At 49.8% G+C, this 23,710-nt stretch overlaps 1 protein-coding gene across 1 annotated transcript in view; it reads right to left on the bottom strand.

Annotated features, from left to right (window-relative positions):
- The window catches only part of LOC115202554 (rhophilin-2), a 54,478-nt gene extending 31,378 nt beyond the window's left edge, over window positions 1-23,100 (bottom strand). Inside the window, exons 1-4 of the mRNA XM_029766676.1 lie at window positions 23,036-23,100; window positions 21,384-21,576; window positions 13,224-13,339; window positions 2,980-3,108 (exon numbers count right to left, since the gene is read on the bottom strand). Of these exons, the coding sequence (XP_029622536.1) occupies window positions 2,980-3,108; window positions 13,224-13,339; window positions 21,384-21,576; window positions 23,036-23,100 (503 nt within the window). The remainder of the gene's footprint in view (window positions 1-2,979; window positions 3,109-13,223; window positions 13,340-21,383; window positions 21,577-23,035) is intronic.
- Between the last annotated feature and the right edge of the window lie 610 nt (window positions 23,101-23,710).

The raw sequence follows: 23,710 nt of genomic DNA, 5'->3' as shown, positions 1-23,710 counted from the left end.
TACTTGAGTAAAAGTGAAAGTCACCCAGTAAAATACTACTTGTGTAAAAGTCTAAAAGTTATTTTGGTTTTAAAAATACTTAAGTATCAAAAGTGAAAATGATTTCAAATTCCTTATATTAAGCAAACCAGAGGGGGGACCATTTTCTTGTTTTTTTTCTTTTTAATATACGTGGGTAATCTGCCTCTACCATCGGTCCTATTAGCCAACGTACAATCATTGGATGACAAATTTAGATACGATCACGAATATCCTACCAACGGAACATTTAAAAACGGTAATATTAATTTTTCACCGAGTCGTGGCTGAACGACAACAGGGATAACGTCAAGCTGGCGGGGTTTTCGCCGTAACGGCAAGATAGAACAGTCGCCTCCGGTAAGAAAAGCGGTTTCGATCTGTTTATATTTGTAAACAACAGCTGGTGCACGAAATCTAATATTAAAGGAAGTCTGGAGGTTTTGCTCACCTGAGGTAGAGTATCTCATGATAAGTAAATAGTGTGGTCTACGACTTAAGAGATGTTTATCTATCATTTTTCATAGCTTTCCATTTACTACCACAAACCGTTGCTGGCATTAAGATCGCACTCAATGAGCTGTAGAAGGCAATAAGCAAACAGGAAACCGCTCATCAAGAGGCTGCGCGCAAAGTGGCCGGGGACTTTAATGCAGGGAAACTGAAATCCGTTTGACCCAATTTCTACCAGCATGTTAAAATGTGCAACCAGAGGAAAAAAAAAAAAAATTCTAGACCACCTTTACTCCACACAGAGAGAGGTGTACAAAGCTCTCCCTCCATTTGGCAAATCTGACCATAAGTCTATCCTCCTGATTCCTGCTTACAAGCAAAAACTAAAGCAGGAAGCACCAACTAAGTTCAACGTTGTGTGTTCGTTACATTCTGCGATAGGAGCTTTGAAAGGGCATGCTATTTCCAGCAATAACTTGGTTAGAACGTGGAGCATTCGCAAAATGTTTGTAGTGTATTTAGGTTGCTGGTGTTTTATTTAAGGCCCAGTTGACTGTAGTGTATTTAGGTTCATGGTGTTTTATTTAAGGCCCAGTTTTATTTAAGGCCCAGTTGACTGTAGTGTATTTAGGTTCACAGTGTTTTATTTAAGGCCCAGTTTTATTTAAGGCCCAGTTGATTGTAGTGTATTTATGTTGCTGGTGTTTTATTTATGGCCCAGTTGACTGTACTGTATTTAGGTTCACAGTGTTTTATTTAAGGCCCAGTTGACTGTAGTGTATTTAGGTCGCTGGTGTTTTATTTAAGGCCCAGTTGACTGTAGTGTATTTAGGTTCATGGTGTTTTATTTAAGGCCCAGTTTTATTTAAAGCCCAGATGACTGTAGTGTATTTAGGTTGCTGGTGTTTTATTTAAGGCCCAGTTGACTGTAGTGTATTTAGGTTCACAGTGTTTTATTTAAGGCCCAGTTGACTGTAGTGTATTTAGGTTGCTGGTGTTTTATTTAAGGCCCAGTTGACTGTAGTGTATTTAGGTTGCTGGTGTTTTATTTAAGGCCCAGTTGACTGTAGTGTATTTAGGTTGCTGGTGTTTTATTTAAGGCCCAGTTGATTGTAGTGTATTTAGGTCGCTGGTGTTTTATTTAAGACGGGTCCTACGGACTAGTTCACACCCTCTAGCAACAACTGAACTCATTCAACACTCTGACATCAGAAACCAGATTGTAATAAACCCTAGAAGAAGAGAAACGGAGGAGGTCCTATCAGAACTTAATCCAGGAACTTGTCCTCTCCCATCTGGACGACTGCAACTCGCTGTTGGCTGGGTTCCCCTCTGGTGCCATCAAACCCCTGCAACTCGCTGTTGGCTGGGTTCCCCTCTGGTGCCATCAAACCCCTGCAACTCGCTGTTGGCTGGGCTCCCCTCTGGTGCCATCAAAACCCTGCATCTCATCCAGAACCCTGCAGCCCGCCTGGTGCTCAACCTTCCCAAGTTCTCCCATGTCGCCCCGCTCCTCCTCCTCCTCCTCACACTCCACTGGCTTCCTGTCGAAGCTCGTATCCACTACAAGACCGCGGTGCTTACCTACGGAACAGCAAGAGGAACTGCCCCTCCCTACATTCAGGCTATGCTCAAACCTCCCACCCCAACCAGAGCACTCCGTCCTGCCACCTCAGGTGTCTTGGCCCTCCCACCCCTCCCACTCCATCCTGCCACCTCAGGTGTCTTGGCCCTCCCAGCCTAATGGAGGAACCAGCTTCCCCCAGTAGTTTCCAAACGGTTCACCCGATAGGATTGAAAATATCCTCAAATTAGAACTGACAGTCCTTAAATCTCATAGTTAAATCCAAAATGCTGGAGTACAGAGCCAAATCAACAGCTTGTTTCACTGCACCAATACTTTAGAGATCACTGTATGGTTATATTATATATGACGTTATGGCCAATTCTCACGTGACCACATGTAGCATGATAGGTAGGGTGGTTGGGGGTAAAGAGGAGTAGACAGGGCGGCGTTTAAAAAGGGCCGGCGTTTTAAAGGGCCGCCGTTTTAAAGGGCCGCCGTTTTAAAGGGCCGCCGTTTTAAAAGGGGCGCCGTTTAAAAAGGGGCGCCGTTTTAAAGGGGGCGCCGTTTTAAAAGGGCCGCCGTTTTAAAGGGCCGCCGTTTTAAAAGGGCCGCCGTTTTAAAAGGGGCGCCGTTTAAAAAGGGGCGCCGTTTAAAAAGGGCCGCCGTTTTAAAGGGGCGCCGTTTTAAAAGGGGCGCCGTTTTAAAAGGGGCGCCGTTTTAAAAGGGGCGCCGTTTTAAAGGGGCGCCGTTTTAAAAGGGGCGCCGTTTAAAAAGGGGCGCCGTTTTAAAAGGGGCGCCGTTTAAAAAGGGGCGCCGTTTTAAAGGGGCGCCGTTTTAAAAGGGGCGCCGTTTTAAAAGGGGCGCCGTTTAAAAAGGGGCGCCGTTTTAAAGGGGCGCCGTTTTAAAGGGCCGCCGTTTTAAAAGGGGCGCCGTTTACTCACTGCATGTTCTGGTAGACGTCCACTGAGCTGTTGAGTCCCTCCAGTTGTTCCATGAGCAGCTGCAGGTTAGAGTTTATATAGCTCAGCTCCAGGCCGACCATCTCACACACTTTGTTGTTGGACGTCGCCCTGGAGACGGGAAGGGGAAAGGAAAAAGACATGTTAGCGTCCACAATACGAATTGAAAAAAAGGAGGGTTGTAGGAGTATACAAGAACAACGGTATGTGGGAATTTATTCTTCAAGTATTTGAGATACAAACTTTGACAGATATGTATATTGGTCTGGTGTTCACTCTGAAAAGCAGTGATAAGGCTGTCCCCTAGCCATCATCCTACATGGTAAAGCAGTGATAAGGCTGTCCCCTAGCCATCACCCTACACGGTAAAGCAGTGATAAGGCTGTCCCTAGCCATCACCCTACACGGTAAAGCAGTGATAAGGCTGTCCCTAGCCATCACCCTACACGGTAAAGCAGTGATAAGGCTGTCCCCTAGCCATCACCCTACATGGTAAAGCAGTGATAAGGCTGTCCCTAGCCATCACCCTACACGGTAAAGCAGTGATAAGGCTGTCCCTAGCCATCACCCTACACGGTAAAGCAGTGATAAGGCTGTCCCTAGCCATCACCCTACACGGTAAAGCAGTGATAAGGCTGTCCCCTAGCCATCACCCTACATGGTAAAGCAGTGATAAGGCTGTCCCTAGCCATCACCCTACACGGTAAAGCAGTGATAAGGCTGTCCCCTAGCCATCACCCTACATGGTAAAGCAGTGATAAGGCTGGCCCCTAGCCATCACCCTACATGATAAGGCTGTCTCTAGCCATCACCCTACATGATAAGGCTGTCTCTAGCCATCACCCTACATGATAAGGCTGTCCCCTAGCCATCACCCTACATGGTAAAGCAGTGATAAGGCTGTCCCCTAGCCATCACCCTACACAGTAAAGCAGTGATAAGGCTGTCCCCTAGCCATCACCCTACACGGTAAAGCAGTGATAAGGCTGGCCCCTAGCCATCACCCTACACGGTAAAGCAGTGATAAGGCTGTCCCCAGCCATAACCCTGACTAACCTTGTTTTTTTTATCCTACGTAGTAAACAGTGGACTCCAACATGTCAGAACATGTTCTGTTATTTTCACAACCAGTAAAAGAGAGCGTGCGATAAAACCCTGCTGGAACAACGAAGGGTTTTTCCACAGCTGTCAAAGCCCAAACACAAAGTCTCCCACCAAGGAGACGTCTATAAGGTCAGCTGACCAGCACGATGGAGACCTCTGAGAGACCGGTCTCCAGAGAGTCTTTACCCTGGGTGTCTGCTTCACACAACGGGCCTCACAGCTAGCCTGACCTGTCAGTCGGAGAGCACGCACAGACAGACAGCCTATCATCCAGACAGACAGCCTATCATCCAGACAGACAGCCTATCATCCAGACAGACAGACAGACAGCCTATCATCCAGACAGACAGACAGCCTATCATCCAGACAGACAGACAGCCTATCATCGAGACAGACAGACAGACAGACAGACAGACAGACAGACAGACAGACAGACAGACAGACAGAGACAGACAGAGACAGACAGACAGAGACAGACAGAGACAGACAGAGACAGACAGAGACAGACAGAGACAGACAGACAGAGACAGACAGACTCTCACTGACAACTGTTTCTCTTACGAGAAGCTGTGAAGACTGCCGCCATCTTGTCTTTTTACATATTGCTTGGCTTACATACGGAAGGAGGGAAGGACAGACGTACAATTATGAGACTGGCTGTCAGATCTCTAGGGTCACAGGGCACACTGGGCCTCTTGGGGTCACAGGGCACACTGGGCCTCTTGGGGTCACAGGGCACACTGGGCCTCCTGGGTCTCTCTAAAGCTCTGTGTCGGGGGTCAACAATACAGATGAGGCCCAGACTTGATGTATCCCTACCCAGGCAGTAAGATACACCCAGAATGGGTGGGACAGGAAGACTGATGCCCTCTTGGACCAGAGAGTACTGGGCTAGTGGGGCCTGACCCAGGAGAGAGGACTGGGCTAGTGGGGCCTGACCCAGGAGAGAGGACTGGGCTAGTGGGGCCTGACATAGGAGAGAGGACTGGGCTAGTGGGGCCTGACCCAGGAGAGAGGACTGACTGGAACAGAGGACTGACTGGAACAGAGAGGACTGGGCTAGTGGGGCCTGACCCAGGAGAGAGGACTGGGCTAGTGGGGCCTGACGCAGGAGAGAGGACTGGGCTAGTGGGGCCTGACCCAGGAGAGAGGACTGGGCTAGTGGGGCCTGACCCAGGAGAGAGGACTGGGCTAGTGGGGCCTGACCCAGGAGAGAGGACTGGGCTAGTGGGGCCTGACCCAGGAGAGAGGACTGGGCTAGTGGGGCCTGACCCAGGAGAGAGGACTGGGCTAGTGGGGCCTGACCCAGGAGAGTGACAGAGGACTGACTGGAGCCAAGCGAGGTCCATGGGAACTGCTCAGTTGAGGCATAGTCTGAGTCCCTAATGGCACCCTATTCTCTATATAGTGCACTACTTTAGACTACAGCCCTATGGCAAACTATTCCCTTTATAGTGCACTACTTTAGACTAGAGCACTATGGCACCCTATTCCCTATATAGTGCACTACTTTAGACCAGAGCCCTATGGCACCCTATTCCCTATATATAGTGCACTACTTTTGACCAGGGCCAATAGGGTGTGTGTGCCATTTGGGACACAGTTAATTGAGGTTTCCTGACCTGGCTCTGATATCGGCCTAGATGGGCTCAGGGGAAAGAATTCATCCGGCTCGTCACACTACAATTATAATACAGTCACACACCAATACATGGAAACACTTAGACCCCAATGTGTGGTGTGGTCGAGCCTCAGCCATTCTCCTGAATCTGCACATTTTATATTATGGCATAAAGTTCCATGTATTTCGAGGGGTTTTGAGAAGGACCTCTTCCAGAGAGGAAGTGAAGGACCCCTGAGGTCAGACTAGATACAGTGAGTCTCAAAATGGTACCCTATTCACTATATAGTGCACTACTTTACACCAGGGCCCATAGGGCTCGGGCCAATAGTAGTGCACTATATAGGGAATAGGGTGCCATAGGGCTCTGGTCTAAAGTAGTGCACTATATAGAAAATAGGGTGCCATTGGGGACGCATCCACAATGACAGACCCTGACTCCAGTAACTCAGTTCACACAGGAGAGAGACAGGAGAGACAGGAGAGAGACAGTAAAGAGACAGTAAGAACAGTAGAGAGACAGTAAGAACAGTAAGAACAGTAGAGAGACAGTAAGAACAGTAGAGAGACAGTAAGAACAGTAGAGAGACAGTAAAGAGACAGTAAGAACAGTAGAGAGACAGTGAGAACAGTAGAGAGACAGTGAGAACAGTAGAGAGACAGTGAGAACAGTAGAGAGACAGTGAGAACAGTAGAGAGACAGTGAGAACAATAGAGAGACAGTGAGAACAGTAGAGAGACAGTGAGAACAGTAGAGAGACAGTGAGAACAGTAGAGAGACAGTGAGAACAGTAGAGAGACAGTGAGAACAATAGAGAGACAGTGAGAACAATAGAGAGACAGTGACAACAATAGAGAGACAGTGAGAACAATAGAGACAGTAAGAACAATAGAGAGACAGTAAAGAGACAGTAAGAACAGTAGAGAGACAGTACGAACAGTAGAGAGACAGTAAGAACAGTAGAGAGACAGTAAAGAGACAGTAAGAACAGTAGAGACACTAAACACAATAGAGACAGTAAGAACAGTAGAGATACAGTAAGAACAGTAGAGAGACAGTAAAGAGACAGTAAGAACAGTAGAGAGACAGTAAGAACAGTAGAGAGACAGTAAAGAGACAGTAAGAACAGTAGAGAGACAGTAAAGAGACAGTAAGAACAGTAGAGAGACAGTAAAGAGACAGTAAGAACAGTAGAGAGACAGTAAAGAGACAGTAAGAACAATAGAGAGACAGTAAAGAGACAGTAAGAACAGTAGAGAGACAGTAAGAACAGTAGAGAGACAGTAAGAACAGTACAGAGACAGTGAGAACAATAGAGACAGTAAGAACAATAGAGAGACAGTAAAGAGACAGTAGAGAGACAGTACGAACAGTAGAGAGACAGTAAGAACAGTAGAGAGACAGTAAAGAGACAGTAAGAACAGTAGAGTGACAGTAAGAACAGTAGAGACAGTGGAGACACTAAACACGATAGAGACAGTAAGAACAGTAGAGAGACAGTAAGAACAGTAGAGACACAGTAATAACAGTAGAGCCAGTGGAGACAGTAAACACGATAGAGACAGTAGAGACCAGGGGATTATTATCAGGGAGTGACTCCACAGAAATAACCCTGGACAAACCAGTCGGTCTGGTCGGTACACTTCTTTACCTGCTGCAAGGAGAGAGGAGGAACGTAGAACTACTGAAACCCGACAACAGACAGAGAGGCGCCAAGTGAGGGTATAGGGGGAGGACAGAGAGAGAGAGAGGCCAGGTGAGGGTATAGGGGGAGGACAGAGAGACAGAGAGACAGAGAGACAGAGAGGCAGAGAGAGAGAGACACCAGGTGAGGGGAGGACAGAGGAATAAATACAGGTCACCTTTGTAATTCACGTGCCTCTCTCTCTGCCACTCCCCAGGAGCCAGGAATGCTGTCCCATTTCAGGTGGCCAGCCAGGTAGAAAAGACAGGTGGAACATAATCCATCTCTTCAGACCTGCTTATTGTTTTGAAAGTTCAAAGTCCACTACCAAATCAATATAATATAATCATTTATATTATATTGATATAAATTGGAGAGGAGGAGACACAGTGAGGAGGGGAGAGGAGGAGACACAGTGAGGAGGGGAGAGGAGGAGACACAGTGAGGAGGGGAGAGGAGGAGACACAGTGAGGAGGGGAGAGAAGGAGACAGCGAGGAGGGGAGAGGAGGAGACACAGCGAGGAGGGGAGAGGAGGAGACACAGCGAGGAGGGGAGAGGAGGAGACACAGCGAGGAGGGGAGAGGAGGAGACACAGCGAGGAGGGGAGAGGAGGAGACACAGCGAGGAGGGGAGAGGAGGAGACACAGCGAGGAGGGGAGAGGAGGAGACACAGCGAGGAGGGGAGAGAAGGAGACACAGCGAGGAGGGGAGAGGAGGAGAAACAGCGAGGAGGAGACACAGTGAGGAGGAGACACAGTGAGGAGGGGAGAGGAGGAGACACAGTGAGGAGGGGAGAGGAGGAGACACAGTGAGGAGGGGAGAGGAGGAGACACAGTGAGGAGGGGAGAGGAGGAGACACAGCGAGGAGGGGAGAGGAGGAGACACAGCGAGGAGGGGAGAGGAGGAGACACAGCGAGGAGGGGAGAGGGAGGAGAGACACAGCGAGGAGGGGAGAGGAGGAGACACAGCGAGGAGGGGAGAGGAGGAGACACAGCGAGGAGGGGAGAGGAGGAGACACAGCGAGGAGGGGAGAGGAGGAGACACAGCGAGGAGGGGAGAGGAGGAGACACAGCGAGGAGGGGAGAGGAGGAGACACAGCGAGGAGGGGAGAGGAGGAGAGAAACAGGAGGAGGAGGACACAGTGAGGAGGAGGACACAGTGAGGAGGGGAGGAGGAGGAGACACAGTGAGGAGGGGAGAGGAGGAGACACAGTGAGGAGGGGAGAGGGAGGAGACACAGTGAGGAGGGGAGAGGAGGAGGACCACAGTGAGGACGGGGAGAGGGGAGGAGACACAGTGAGGAGGGAGAGAGAAGGAGACAGCGAGGAGGGGAGAGAAGGAGACAGCGAGGAGGGGAGAGAGAAGGGAGACATGCGGAGGAGGGGCGAGAAGGAGACAGCGCGGGAGGGGAGAGGAGGAGACCACCAGCGAGGAGGGGAGAGGAGGAGACACAGCGAGGAGGGGAGAGGAGGAGACACAGCGAGGAGGGGAGAGGAGAAGGGGGGAGGCACAGCGCGGACGGGGGAGGAAGGAGACCAACAGCGAGGAGGGAGGGAGAGGAGGAGACACAGCGAGGAGGGGAGAGGAGGAGACACAGCGAGGAGGGGAGAGGAGGAGACACAGCGAGGAGGGGAGGAGGAGGAGACACAGCGCGGATAGGAGGGGAGAGGAGGAGACACAGCGAGGAGGGGAGAGGAGGAGACACAGCGAGGAGGGGAGAGGAGGAGACACAGCGAGGAGGGTGAGAGGAGGAGACACAGCGAGGAGGGAGAGGAGGAGACACAGCGAGGAGGGGAGAGGAGGAGACACAGCGAGGAGGGGAGAGGAGGAGACACAGCGAGGAGGGGAGAGGAGGAGACACAGCGAGGAGGGAGAGGAGGAGACACAGCGAAGAGGGGAGAGGAGGATACACAGCGAAGAGGGGAGAGGAGGATACACAGCGAGGAGGGGAGAGGAGGAGACACAGCGGAGGAGGGGGGGAGAGAAGGAGACACAGCGAGGAGGGGAGAGAAGGAGACACAGCGAGGAGGGGAGAGAAGGAGACACAGCGAGGAGGGGAGAGAAGGAGACACAGCGAGGAGGGGAGAGAAGGAGACACAGCGAGGAGGGGAGAGGAGGAGAAACAGCGAGGAGGAGACACAGTGAGGAGGAGACACAGTGAGGAGGAGACACAGTGAGGAGGGGAGAGGAGGAGACACAGTGAGGTGGGGAGAGAAGGAGACACAGCGAGGTGGGGAGAGAAGGAGACACAGCGAGGAGGGGAGAGGAGGAGAAACAGCGAGGAGGAGACACAGTGAGGAGGAGACACAGTGAGGAGGGGAGAGGAGGAGACACAGTGAGGAGGGGAGAGGAGGAGACACAGTGAGGTGGGGAGAGAAGGAGACACAGCGAGGTGGGGAGAGAAGGAGACACAGCGAGGAGGGGAGAGGAGGAGAAAGAAACAGCGAGGAGGACGGAGGCACAGTGAGGAGGAGACACAGTGAGGAGGGGAGAGGAGGAGACACAGTGAGGAGGGGAGAGGAGGAGACACAGTGAGGAGGGGAGAGGAGGAGACACAGTGAGGAGGGGAGAGGAGGAGACACAGTGAGGAGGGGAGAGGAGGAGACACAGTGAGGAGGGGAGAGGAGGAGACACAGTGAGGAGGGGAGAGGAGGAGACACAGTGAGGAGGGGAGAGAGGAGACAGTGAGGAGGGGAGGAGACAGTGAGGAGGGGAGGAGACACAGTGAGGAGGGGAGAGGGGGAGACAGTGAGGAGGGGAGAGGAGGAGAAACAGCGAGGAGGAGACACAGTGAGGAGGGGAGAGGAGGAGACACAGTGAGGAGGGGAGAGGAGGAGACACAGTGAGGAGGGGAGAGGAGGAGACACAGTGAGGAGGGGAGAGGAGGAGACACAGTGAGGAGGGGAGAGGAGGAGGACACAGTGAGGAGGGGGAGAGGAGGAGACACAGTGAGGAGGGGAGAGGAGGAGACACAGTGAGGAGGGGAGAGGAGGAGACAGTGAGGAGGGGAGAGGAGGAGGGGAGAGGAGGAGACACAGTGAGGAGGGGAGAGGAGGAGGGGAGAGGAGGAGACACAGTGAGGAGGGGAGAGGAGGAGGGGAGGAGGAGGAGAAACAGTGAGGAGGGGAGAGGAGGAGACAGTGAGGAGGGGAGAGGAGGAGAGGAGAGGAGGAGAAACAGTGAGGAGGGGAGAGGGAGGAGACAGTGAGGAGGGGAGAGGAGGAGACAGTGAGGAGGGGAGAGGAGGAGAGAGGAGGAGACACAGTGAGGAGGGGAGAGGAGGAGACACAGTGAGGAGGGGAGAGGAGGGGAGAGGAGGAGGGGAGAGGAGGGGAGAGGAGGAGACACAGTGAGGAGGGGAGAGGAGGAGACACAGTGAGGAGGGGAGAGGAGGAGACACAGTGAGGAGGGGAGAGGAGGAGACACAGTGAGGAGGGGAGAGGAGGAGACACAGTGAGGAGGGGAGAGGAGGAGACACAGTGAGGAGGGGAGAGGAGGAGACAGTGAGGAGGGGAGAGGAGGAGACAGTGAGGAGGGGAGAGGAGGAGACAGTGAGGAGGGGAGAGGAGGAGGGAGAGGAGGAGAAACAGCGAGGAGGGGAGAGGAGGAGACACAGTGAGGAGGGGAGAGGAGGAGACACAGTGAGGAGGGGAGAGGAGGAGACAGTGAGGAGGGGAGAGGGAGGAGACAGTGAGGAGGGGAGAGGAGGAGACAGTGAGGAGGGGAGAGGAGGAGGGGAGAGGAGGGAGACACAGTGAGGAGGGGAGAGGAGGAGAGAGGAGGAGACACAGTGAGGAGGGGAGAGGAGGAGGGGAGAGGAGGAGAAACAGTGAGGAGGGGAGAGGAGGAGACAGTGAGGAGGGGAGAGGAGGAGAAACAGTGAGGAGGGTCGTGCACCCTGGCCCGGGTTGAGCTGGTCGTGCACCCTGGCCCGGGTTGAGCTGGTCGTGCACCCTGGCCCGGGTTGAGCTGGTCGTGCATCCTGGCCCGGGTTGAGCTGGTCGTGCATCCTGGCCCGGGTTGAGCTGGTCGTGCATCCTGGCCCGGGTTGAGCTGGTCGTGCATCCTGGCCCGGGTTGAGCTGGTCGTGCATCCTGGCCCGGGTTGAGCTGGTCGTGCATCCTGGCCCGGGTTGAGCTGGGCTGGGTCTTATCTTGACAGCCATGTGAGGTATGGCTCATTAGCTCATTGACAGGCCCAGCCAGTCCACCAAAATACCTCACTGTTTTTGTTATGAGGTGTTACCTCAGAGCTACATTCATATCACAGGGATGGAAGCTTTCTGTCAATCACAAGGAAAACATCCCAACAGTTTCTCAACCATCAACTTTATGCAAACCAGCTCTCTATACCTTGTTGTCATCACAACGGAACATCCAGAGGGGACGTCCCCAATCCGCAACGGGACATCCAGAGAGGACGTCCCCAATCCCCAACGGGACATCCAGAGAGGACGTCCCCAATCCCCAATGGGACATCCAGAGAGGACGTCCCCAATGGGACATCCAGAGAGGACGTCCCCAATGGGACATCCAGAGAGGACGTCCCCAATGGGACATCCAGAGAGGACGTCCCCAATGGGACATCCAGAGAGGACGTCCCCAATGGGACATACAGAGAGGACGTCCCCAATCCCCAACGGGACATCCAGGAAAACATCTTTGCTTCACACTTTCACAGCCATCTTTCTAAAAAAAAACAAAGTCTCAGTCGACTGTAAGAAATGAGTCTACGACCACGTGTCACCTAGTCCATGTCAACTATGTTATAACACATGTCACCTAGTCCATGTCAACAATGTTATAACGTGTCACCTAGTCCATGTCAACTACGTTATAACAGGTCACCTAGCTAACATTGGAATCTAGACAATAAACTTAGCAACACACACAAACATGCATTGCCAAAACAAGGCTTCTGCCACCTTCTGGTTTGGAGTATTTTAACAAGGCTGGGTGGCTGATGACTTCAAGGTCTTTGCTGTGTGAACACAAAAAAAAAGATAGGAAAAATTACCTAGAAAGGCAGGAACCTACATCTGCATTACTTGATGATTTGATGATGCATGGGGAAACTAGAGAAGCCAGAAGAGGACTGGCCACCCCTCATAGCCTGGTTCCTCTCTAGGTTTCTTCCTAGGTTTTGGCCTTTCTAGGGAGTTTTCCTAGCCACCGTGCTTCTACACCTGCATTGCTTGCTTGTTTGGGGGTTTTAGGCTGGGTTTCTGTACAGCACCTTGAGATCTCAGCTGATGTAAGAAGGGCTATATAAATACATTTGATTGATTGGCTGCCAACACTCTGTTCAGGAAGTGTTATTAAGTAACGTCGGTAAGAAAACATTTGACATTTCTACCGGTGTTTCTGAGCTATGAGGAATGTTTTGTCTTCGAGTCGCTGTTTGATCTCAAGGAGCTTCCGACAGTTGAGACTGTGGTGACACCTCAGTGACAGAGGGACGACAGACAGAGGGACGACAGATTACTACGGTAATTACTCTAAGGTTACTACCGTAATAACTTGAATAGTTGTTCACAACATCTGGAGACCTCTGCATGGATGGGTTGGATACTGGGACAGTGACTGACTTACCGTACAGGGCCTGTTCTGCTGGAATGGAGACTGCTGTGTGTGTCTTCCTGTTAGTGTACGTGTGAGAGACTGTGTGTGTGAGAGACTGTGTGTGTGAGAGACTGTGTGTGTGAGAGACTGTGTGTGTGTGAGTGACTGTGTGTGTGAGAGACTGTGTGTGTGTGAGTGAGTGAGTGAGTGAGTGAGTGAGTGAGTGAGTGAGTGTGTTAGTGTGTGTGTACGTACCTCAGTAAGTTCTCTGCTCCAGCTCTCATCCTCATCTGTCTAATGATCTGCTGGTTGATACTGGCCCTCTCATTCTGCAGCTTGGAGCGGCCCGTCAGGGCTAGAGGATTACATCCCTACAGGACAGACAGGAAGAGAACAGTCTGTCAGGGCTAGAGGATTACATCCCTACAGGACAGACAGGAAGAGAACAGTCTGTCAGGGCTAGAGGATTACATCCCTACAGGACAGACAGGAAGAGAACAGTCTGTCAGGGCTAGAGGATTACATCCCTACAGGACAGTCAGGAAGAGAACAGTCTGTCAGGGCTAGAGGATTACATCCCTACAGGACAGACAGGAGGAGAACAGTCTGTCAGGGCTAGAGGATTACATCCCTACAGGACAGACAGGAGGAGAACAGTCTGTCAGGGCTAGAGGATTACATCCCTACAGGACAGACAGGAGGAGAACAGTCTGTCAGGGCTAGAGGATTACATCCCTACAGGACAGACAGGAAGAGAACAGTCTGTCAGGGCTAGAGGATTACATCCCTACAGGACAGACAGGAAGAGAACAGTCTGTCAGGGCTAGAGGATTACATCCCTACAGGACAGACAGGAAGAGAACAGTCTGTCAGGGCGAGAGGATTACATCCCTACAGGACAGACAGGAGGAGAACAGTCTGTCAGGGCTAGAGGATTACATCCCTACAGGACAGACAGGAAGAGAACAGTCTGTCAGGGCTAGAGGATTACATCCCTACAGGACAGTCAGGAAGAGAACAGTCTGTCAGGGCTAGAGGATTACATCCCTACAGGACAGACAGGAGGAGAACAGTCTGTCAGGGCTAGAGGATTACATCCCTACAGGACAGACAGGAAGAGAACAGTCTGTCAGGGCTAGAGGATTACATCCCTACAGGACAGACAGGAGGAGAACAGTCTGTCAGGGCTAGAGGATTACATCCCTACAGGACAGACAGGAAGAGAACAGTCTGTCAGGGCTAGAGGATTACATCCCTACAGGACAGACAGGAAGAGAAGTCTGTCAGGGCTAGAGGATTACATCCCTACAGGACAGACAGGAAGAGAACAGTCTGTCAGGGCTAGAGGATTACATCCCTACAGGACAGACAGGAAGAGAACAGTCTGTCAGGGCTAGAGGATTACATCCCTACAGGACAGACAGGAAGAGAACAGTCTGTCAGGGCTAGAGGATTACATCCCTACAGGACAGACAGGAGGAGAACAGTCTGTCAGGGCTAGAGGATTACATCCCTACAGGACAGACAGGAAGAGAACAGTCTGTCAGGGCGAGAGGATTACATCCCTACAGGACAGACAGGAGGAGAACAGTCTGTCAGGGCTAGAGGATTACATCCCTACAGGACAGACAGGAAGAGAGACTGTTAGCGTCTGTACTCAGAGACTGGACTAGTGTCATGAGGCAGGGTGAGAGACCTTGTTGACTGTACTGTTCATGGGATGAAATATAAAAACCCAGAAAAGGCATGCGTTCAGTGAGCTGTACTGGATAGGTGACCAGGTCAAGCTGACGTCGATGACGATAGATGTCTTGGTGACGAACCCAGAACCTCACAACAAGCTGTAATTAAGGACAACGCAGACAGTCCCATGTGCTTCTGCCCCCTCTGTACTTAAACCCCATGGACTTCAGACCTAACTAACTGTTATTCTGGTGTTCAGAGAAACAGGCTGCCAGACCTAACAGAGAAACAGGCTGCCAGACCTAACTACCTGTTCTTCTGGTGTTCAGAGAAACAGGCTGCCAGACCTAACTACCTGTTCTTCTGGTGTTCAGAGAAACAGGCTGCCAGACCTAACTACCTGTTCTTCTGGTGTTCAGAGAAACAGGCTGCCAGACCTAACTACCTGTTCTTCTGGTGTTCAGAGAAACAGGCTGCCAGACCTAACTACCTGTTCTTCTGGTGTTCAGAGAAACAGGCTGCCAGACCTAACTACCTGTTCTTCTGGTGTCAGAGAAACAGGTTGCCAGACCTAACTACCTGTTCTTCTGGTGTTCAGAGAAACAGGCTGCCAGACCTAACTACCTGTTCTTCTGGTGTCAGAGAAACAGGCTGCCAGACCTAACAGAGAAACAGGCTGCCAGACCTAACTACCTGTTCTTCTGGTGTTCAGAGAAACAGGCTGCCAGACCTAACTACCTGTTCTTCTGGTGTTCAGAGAAACAGGCTGCCAGACCTAACAGAGAAACAGGCTGCCAGACCTAACAGAGAAATAGGCTGCCAGACCTAACTACCTATTCTTCTGGTGTCAGAGAAACAGGCTGCCAGACCTAACAGAGAAACAGGCTGCCAGACCTAACAGAGAAACAGGCTGCCAGACCTAACAGAGAAACAGGCTACCAGACCTAACTGAGAAACAGGCTACCAGACCTAACTATGTCAACACACACACACAGAGAGAGATAGATAAGGACACTGACTCATACAAATGAATATAAATGTTACTGGAGGTGAATTGAATAGTCAGTCAGTCTCCGCGGTTAGACAGTCATGTTCCTGTTGTTCCTAAGCCAGTAGTACAGCTGACAGCGTGATAGAGGTGTGTCGTGTACACTGTGTCAACACGTACAGCAGGACGGATAGAACTGATCCGCTTAGCAACACACAGTCGCTAAAATCGTTGTGACGACGCATAAACAGAAACATTAAACCCCAGAATGAAATCAACGACACTACATCAGAAGGGAGGGGACTGACAGGGCTCGGCCCGATGACAACACGCTGATGCTAATGCTAATGCTAATGCTAATACAGCATCAATACCAGTTTATTACAGTCATTCATGACGATGTCAGGAAAATCATATTTATGACCACATTAGACCGTCAAAAGAAAGCTGTAACCTCTATCACAATACCCAGGCAGGAAGCTGTAACCTCCATCACAATACCCAGGGCAGGAAGCTGTAATCTCCATCATAATACCCAGGCAGGAAGCTGTAACCTCCATCACAATACCCAGGGCAGGAAGCTGTAATCTCCATCATAATACCCAGGCAGGAAGCTGTAACCTCCATCACAATACCCAGGCAGGAAGCTGTAACCTCCATCACAATACCCAGGCAGGGAGCTGTAACCTCCATCACAATACCCAGGCAGGGAGCTGTAACCTCCATCACAATACCCAGGCCAGGAAGCTGTAACCTCCATCACAATACCCAGGGCAGGAAGCTGTAACCTCCATCACAATACCCAGGCAGGAAGCTGTAACCTCCATCACAATACCCAGGCAGGAAGCTGTAACCTCTATCATAATACCCAGGCAGGAAGCTGTAATTTCCATCACAATACCCAGGCAGGACTGTATGTTTTTAAGGTGTCGTTGTCCCCAAGGAAACCCCTGCAAGTAAGATATAAGCTGTTATAAACTCTTGCATCCCAAATAGCACCCTATTCCCTACACAGTGCACTACTGGCACCCTATTCCCTACACAGTGCACTACTGGCACCCTATTCCCTACACAGTGCACTACTGGCACCCTATTCCCTACACAGTGCACTACTTCCCTGTGGGTTCCGTTGAAAAACATGGTTCAGTCAGGAACCAGTGTGGCAGGAAGTACAGCTCTGATCCACACAGAGAGATTAGCACATTCCTCTAGCTAGCATCAAAGCTCTCGGAGGGAAAACCTAAACCTGAGTCACCTGACCAGGTGGACTCACTGCTCTTCCTCCTCCTTTACTAAAGGACAGAGAGGGACATGTCACCTGTCTCTTTACTAAAGGACACAGAGGGTCATGTGATCTGCCTCTTTACTAAAGGACAGAGAGGGACATGTCACCTGTCTCTTTACTAAAGGACAGAGAGGGACATGTCACCTGTCTCTTTACTAAAGGACAGAGGGACATGTCATCTGTCTCTTCACTAAAGGACACAGAGGGACATGTCATCTGTCTCTTCACTAAAGGACACAGAGGGACATGTCATCTGTCTCTTTACTAAAGGACACAGAGGGACATGTGATCCGTCTCTTTACTAAAGGACACAGAGGGACATGTCATCCGTCTCTTTACTAAAGGACACAGAGGGACATGTCACCTGTCTCTTGACTAAAGGAGGGTCATGTCACCTGTCTCTTTACTAAAGGACACAGAGGGACATGTCACCTGTCTCTTGACTAAAGGACACAGAGGGACATGTGATCTGTCTCTTGACTAAAGGACACAGAGGGACATGTGATCTGTCTCTTGACTAAAGGACACAGAGGGACATGTCATCTGTCTCTTGACTAAAGGACACAGAGGGACATGTCATCTGTCTCTTGACTAAAGGACACAGAGGGACATGTGACCTGTCTCTTTACTAAAGGACACAGAGGGACATGTCATCTGTCTCTTCACTAAAGGACACAGAGGGACATGTCATCTGTCTCTTCACTAAAGGACACAGAGGGACATGTCATCCGTCTCTTTACTAAAGGACACAGAGGGACATGTCATCCGTCTCTTTACTAAAGGACATGTGATCTGTCTCTTTACTATAAGACACAGAGGGACATGTGACCTGTCTCTTGACTAAAGGACACAGAGGGACATGTCATCTGTCTCTTGACTAAAGGACACAGAGGGACATGTCACCTGTCTCTTGACTAAAGGAAGGACATGTCACCTGTCTCTTGACTAAAGGACACAGAGGGACATGTGACCCGTCTCTTTACTAAAGGCATCTCTGTCACAGACAACATTCTGTCTTCTACGGTCCTAGAGCCTAAAAGGCGATTATCCAATCCCAATCCCAATCCCACTGAAACCCCAAATCCTGACTCCTGTCTCGCATTAAAAATTCCTAACTTTATTCTGTAACCTATAGGCAGCATTATAAAAAGCATGTGTAGCCAACACGTCAAAATATCTCTAGAATATTCCACCCCCCGCTGTCTCGTACTGCTGCCTCGTACTCGTACTCCTGCCTATGTAGAGTTTAGGGTAGAGAACGTGTGATCAACGGTATGAGAGAGTAGATATGAATACAGTTGGTCCACGTTAAGATACCTTGATATTTAAAAAAAACTATTTCTACTCTTCATTTCCCCGTTAGTTCACGAGCTGATCGGCTAGCTTTATAAAAATCATCAAGTCCGTTTAGCCAAATACAGGAGATATTTCGGGTCTTTGCGTTGAAGGAGGTTATCTAGCGAGCTCATTTGACTTTAGTTTGACTGCCGTTACAAAAGTTTTGTATGATGATTCGACAAGGCTATATTCGGAGTATGCAGCCAAGCCGACAAGGGGGCACCGCGGGCCCGTCTTACTTGGGGAGAACCCTGGCGTAGTAACCAGATATTGGTTTTAAACCCTTTCAAAAAAAAATTGACATTTCCGATTTTTTTTGTTGCTGTATTCTCCCAGAAGTCTCTTGAAACTAGGTAGATTTTGGGGGAAAATATGAATCCCTAGTCCCAAGGATGCTTCCTGATTGGTCCTTTAGATACTGCAGCCGGCTGAAATCCATTTAGTCAAATCTGAATCTAAGTTACAGTAGAGAAACAGCATGCTGTAGGGATCGATTTATATCCCGAACCTTCCAGAGTCCTATTAAAAACAGTCCAGAACGGAAACAGTCCACAACGGAAACAGTCCACAACGGAAACAGTCCAAGTTAATCCCAAAGCGTCTCAGAATAGAAGTGCTGATGTAGGACCCCCCCTTTTTATTCATTATTATTTAACAGGCTAAACTGATCCTAGAACAGCACTGCTATACTGAGAGGCGCTTTGTGAAAACAGGCCCAGAACAGAGTCCTATTATTGTGTTCATTAGTAACGGAGCTCAGCCTGGGACAAAGACTCTCAGTCTCTCTCAGTCAGCTAGTCTGGACCAACAGACTGGGACAAAGACTCTCAGTCTGTCTCAGCCCTGTTCATCCAGTCTGGACCAACAGCCTGGGACAAAGACTCTCAGTGTCTCTCAGCCCTGTTCATCCAGTCTGGACCAACAGACTAGGAGGACTGTGTCTGCTGGCCAGGCCACTAACAAGCTCCCAATAACAAGCCCCAAGTTATGTCTGCATCCCAATTAGCACCCGACATAGTGTACTACTTTGACCGAGGGCCCTATGAGCCCGGAGGACAGGGGTCCAATTGGGACGCCGACACAGTAAAAATCAGGGAACAGTTGAATTAGCTGCCTCTCTTGTCTTTGGACAGGCTACTGAAGAGACCCTCTCCACTGAGCCAAACCCATTCAGAATGAGGGAGGGTAGTGTTGTGTAACGTTAACATAAAACGAACATGAATTTAGAGAGAGAGAGAGCAACGGTTCATCATGATAAACATCTCTAAAAACGTTATACAAAAAAAAAGGCTAGAAATAAAAAGGTGAAAGTTCACCCTCATTCACCCACCATGGTTGAGTTCTCTCTGCAGAATCACAATAGAATGCAGCCATCCCGAACCTCAAACATGGTTAAATCATCCCTGATTAAAGGGAAGTAGCTGGAGTCATTCTTAAAAGGGACGGTTCAGTGTTATTTTGCAGTAGTATTAACCCCACACGGGGGGCTTTTTACTGTGTTTCCTCTGACATTGTCCAGACAGACTGCAGAGGCAGGCAACAGTCTGAGGTTGTATACCAAAATGGCACCCTATTCCCTATATAGTGCACTACTTTAGACCAGGGCTATGTAGGGAATAGGGTGCCATTTGGGACACAGCCCCAGCCTCTCTTTCTCTGGGCCAGGGCATGTTGTCAATTTGTGGGTTGGGGACTGGGACAGTCTTGGGCTGATTCTACGTCAATGGTATCTGGCTGCTGTCGCACTGGGGGACAAACGTCCCTACCGCCTGGGGGGGGGGGGGGGAAACAAAGGTCCCTACCACCTGGGGGGGGAACAAACGCCCCTACCGCCTGGGGGGGGGGGACAAACGTCCCTACCGCCTGGGGGGGACGGACGGACAAACGTCCCTAATGACCAGCTCAGGGGAACAGCAGAGGTTTGGGAACCCGGCCTGAAACCACGTTACCATGGCAATCTCACAGGATTATCTGTCGGCAGACCAGGAGTTGAGCAGAGAGTCTGTGGAGCATTTGTTAGAGCAGCATAGTAAATCACTGAGCTCATTCTCACCAAGCAGAGAAGACCGAGACAGAGAAGACCGAGACAGGAGAGACAGAGGAGAGACAGAGGAGAGACAGAGGAGAGATAAGAGAGAGACAGAGAGAAACAAGAGACACACAGAGAGAAACAAGAGACACAGAGAGAGACAAGAGATAGGAGAGATGAGACAGAGAGACAGAGGAGAGAAAAGAGACAGGAGAGACAGGAGAGACGAGAGACAAGAGACAGAAAAAAGGGCCAATGCTCCACTTAACTGAAAACTCCACTTCCACCAGCGCCAAGACACTGTTTCCAAATCACAAATCTGGTTAAAAACATGACCAAATCACCAGTACACTCCTGTATGTCTTATTGCCCTGTGGTTTCCTGAATGTGCAAACCTCTTCAGACAGAGACCGAGCTTTGGCTTGGGAAGCCTGCTTACAGGAGTGGGAAAGGTTGTTGTGGTGTGTGAATACACTATGGAAAAACTCAAAATCAGTGTTCCATGAAATATACTGTTGCGTTCTACACGAGAGAGAGCTAGAGAGAGAGAGACAGAGAGAGAGAGCGCGAGAGAGAGAGAGCGCGAGAGAGAGAGAGAGAGAGAGAGCGAGAGAGCGAGAGAGCGAGAGAGCGAGAGAGCGAGAGAGAGGGAGCGAGAGAGAGGGAGCGAGAGCGAGAGAGGGAGAGCGAGGGAGCGCGAGAGAGGGAGCGCGAGAGCGAGACAGAGAGAATATAAAAGGAGAGAGAGGTCTAACTCCCACCCTCTCCCTTGATCATCAGACTCATAACAGAGCATTAATAGACAGAGGAAGTCTGCTACAAAGCCTAAAGCCAGACTCTCTTCACAGGGAGATCAGGGCAGCTTGACTACAACTAAGAACCCTTTCAACCCCTAACAACGCCCCTTTCAACACTCCTTTCAAACCCCCTTTCAAACCCCCTTTCAAACCCCTAATCATTTTCATCTCCGTACTAACTAGAGGTTGTTGCACTAAGAAAACAAGCCTCCGCCCGGGTGGATACACAAATATGTGACGGCACTGGTTTATCCTGTGAGAACGGTGACAGCCAGAGTCAACATGGTCACAACACGGTGGAGCCACACGACACGGTGGAGCCACACGACACGGTGGAGCCACACGACACGGTGGAGCCACACGACACGGTGGACGACACGGTGGAGCCACACGACACGGTGGAGTCACACGACACGGTGGAGCCACACGACACGGTGGAGTCACACGACACGGTGGAGTCTCTGCCTGGGCGGATGCTCTGGTTTAGCCTGTGAGAACAGTGACAGCCAGAGTCAACATGGTTACAAACACGGTGGAGTCACATGACACCCTATGGGTCCCGGTCAAAAGTAGTGTACAGTCTTACATAGGGAATAGGGTGCTATTTGGGACATAATTCACTAGTCTGTCGTTGAGTAATGGTTATCTTCCTCCATAGATAAAAGGTTTAAACGGGACACAGTAAATATTGACATGTACTGCAACCATCTTATGACTTTGACCTTTGGTCTCCCGAGGGGCACAGTGGTCTAAAGGCACTGCATCTCAGTCACTACAGACACCCTGGTTCGAATCCAGGCTGTATCACAGCCGGACTGTGATTGGGAGTCCCATAGGGTGGCGAACAATTTGGCCCAGTGTCGTCCGAGTTTGGCCCGGGGGTTAGGCCGTCATTGTATATAAGAATTTGTTCTTAACTGACTTGCCTAGTTAAATAAAAGGTTAAATAAATAAATAAATAAGTTACTTTTAATTTTTTTTTAAACAAATAAAATGAGAAAGACACACCAGACAATCTGTACAAATAGTTTTTATGGTGATCTATTTAAATAGGCTATACCCTGGGCTTTTATGGATATCTATTATACAATTGAAGAGTCAACATTTTTAACCACATCCTGTTTGACCAGAAACTAAACCATTTTCTACAGAAACTTCCAGAAATCCCATATTCAATCCCCTAGTGAAACTACATCTCTGAAGAATAACTCAGGTTTCATAACAGGTCTTTCATGGGGCTGTGTCCCAAATGGCCCCTAATTCCCTATAGTGCACTACTTTAGACCAGGGCCCCTATCGTGCACTACTTTATTGTATTTACTTTGCCACCATGGTCTTTTTTGCCTTTACCTCCCTTATCTCACCTCATTTGCTCACATTGTATATAGACTTATTTTTCTACTGTATTATTGATTGTATGTTGTTTTATTCCATGTGTAACTCTGTGTTGTTGTATGTGTCGAACTGCTTTGCTTTATCTTGACCAGGTCGCAGTTGTAAATGAGAACTTGTTCTCAACTTGCCTACCTGGTTAAATAAAGGTGAAATAAATAAATAAAATAAATAAATAACATTTTAGACCAGGGCCCATAGGAGAATAGTGTACCATTTTGACCAGGGCCCATAGGAGAATAGTGTACCATTTGGGACACAACCCTAGGCCTAATGTAAAAAGGAATGTTAAGGGGGGCAACGACCGATGCCTGGCTGGAATTCATCCTCCATAATGCTGTCAGCTCGCTAGAAGACGCCGACCCTACCGGAGGAAAACAACCTCAATACAGGGATGGGACACGTCCCTGTACTCCAAACTTTACCTTTAGGAAAGGGAGGGGAATACCTACTCAGTTGTACAACTGAATGCCTTCAACCTCAAAATGGGTCTTCTGCATTTAACACAACCCCCTCTGAATCAGAGAGGTGAGGGGCTATCGACATCATCGGCACCCTGGGAACAGTTGTTGTTGGGGGTTAACCGCCTTGCTCAAGGGCACAACGGTAAATATCTCCATCTTGCCGGCTCGGGGATTCCAAACCAGCGACCTTTCGGTTACTTGGCCCATCGCGATTAACTGCTAGGCTACCTTCATAACAGCTGTTGTAGTTACTGCTAGCTAGCATGGAGGACAAAAAAAAAAAAAAGGGTAGTTTTTCCTGGGGGAAAAACCACCAGTATTTTAAATCTTCTCGATGGAGCAGTGCAGAACCTGTGGATATAGATTCAGTTTGGAGAACACAGACATATCCCATCCCTGCATTGAGGTATGTTTTACCGACCCATATCTCTCGCCGATTCCACGGCGGGATTAACGTAAACATGATTTGTGCTCGAACCCCTTGAGCAGGTCAGTGTAAACAAGCGTAACAGTAAGGTTGGTATCTTCTAGCAGACTGCCAGCTATCTCTCCAACCCTCGCCAGCTTGTTATCCAGGGGGCATGTAGCACAGAAAATACACACACACACGAGCACACACACAGAGAGGAGCACAAACACACACACCCACAGGCAGGCAGGAAGGAGCACAAACACACCTCAGTAGATAAAAGCATTCCATAAATACCTGATAATGTATTCACAGTAGGCTGTAAGATATAGGTCCATTAGGCTGGCCACTATCTCA

This window comes from Salmo trutta, chromosome 12 (assembly GCF_901001165.1).
Source record: "Salmo trutta chromosome 12, fSalTru1.1, whole genome shotgun sequence".
NCBI classification, from domain to species: Eukaryota; Metazoa; Chordata; class Actinopteri; order Salmoniformes; family Salmonidae; genus Salmo; species Salmo trutta.
Note: the sequence above shows the minus strand (reverse complement) of the source record. Positions and strands in the feature narration are given on the sequence as shown.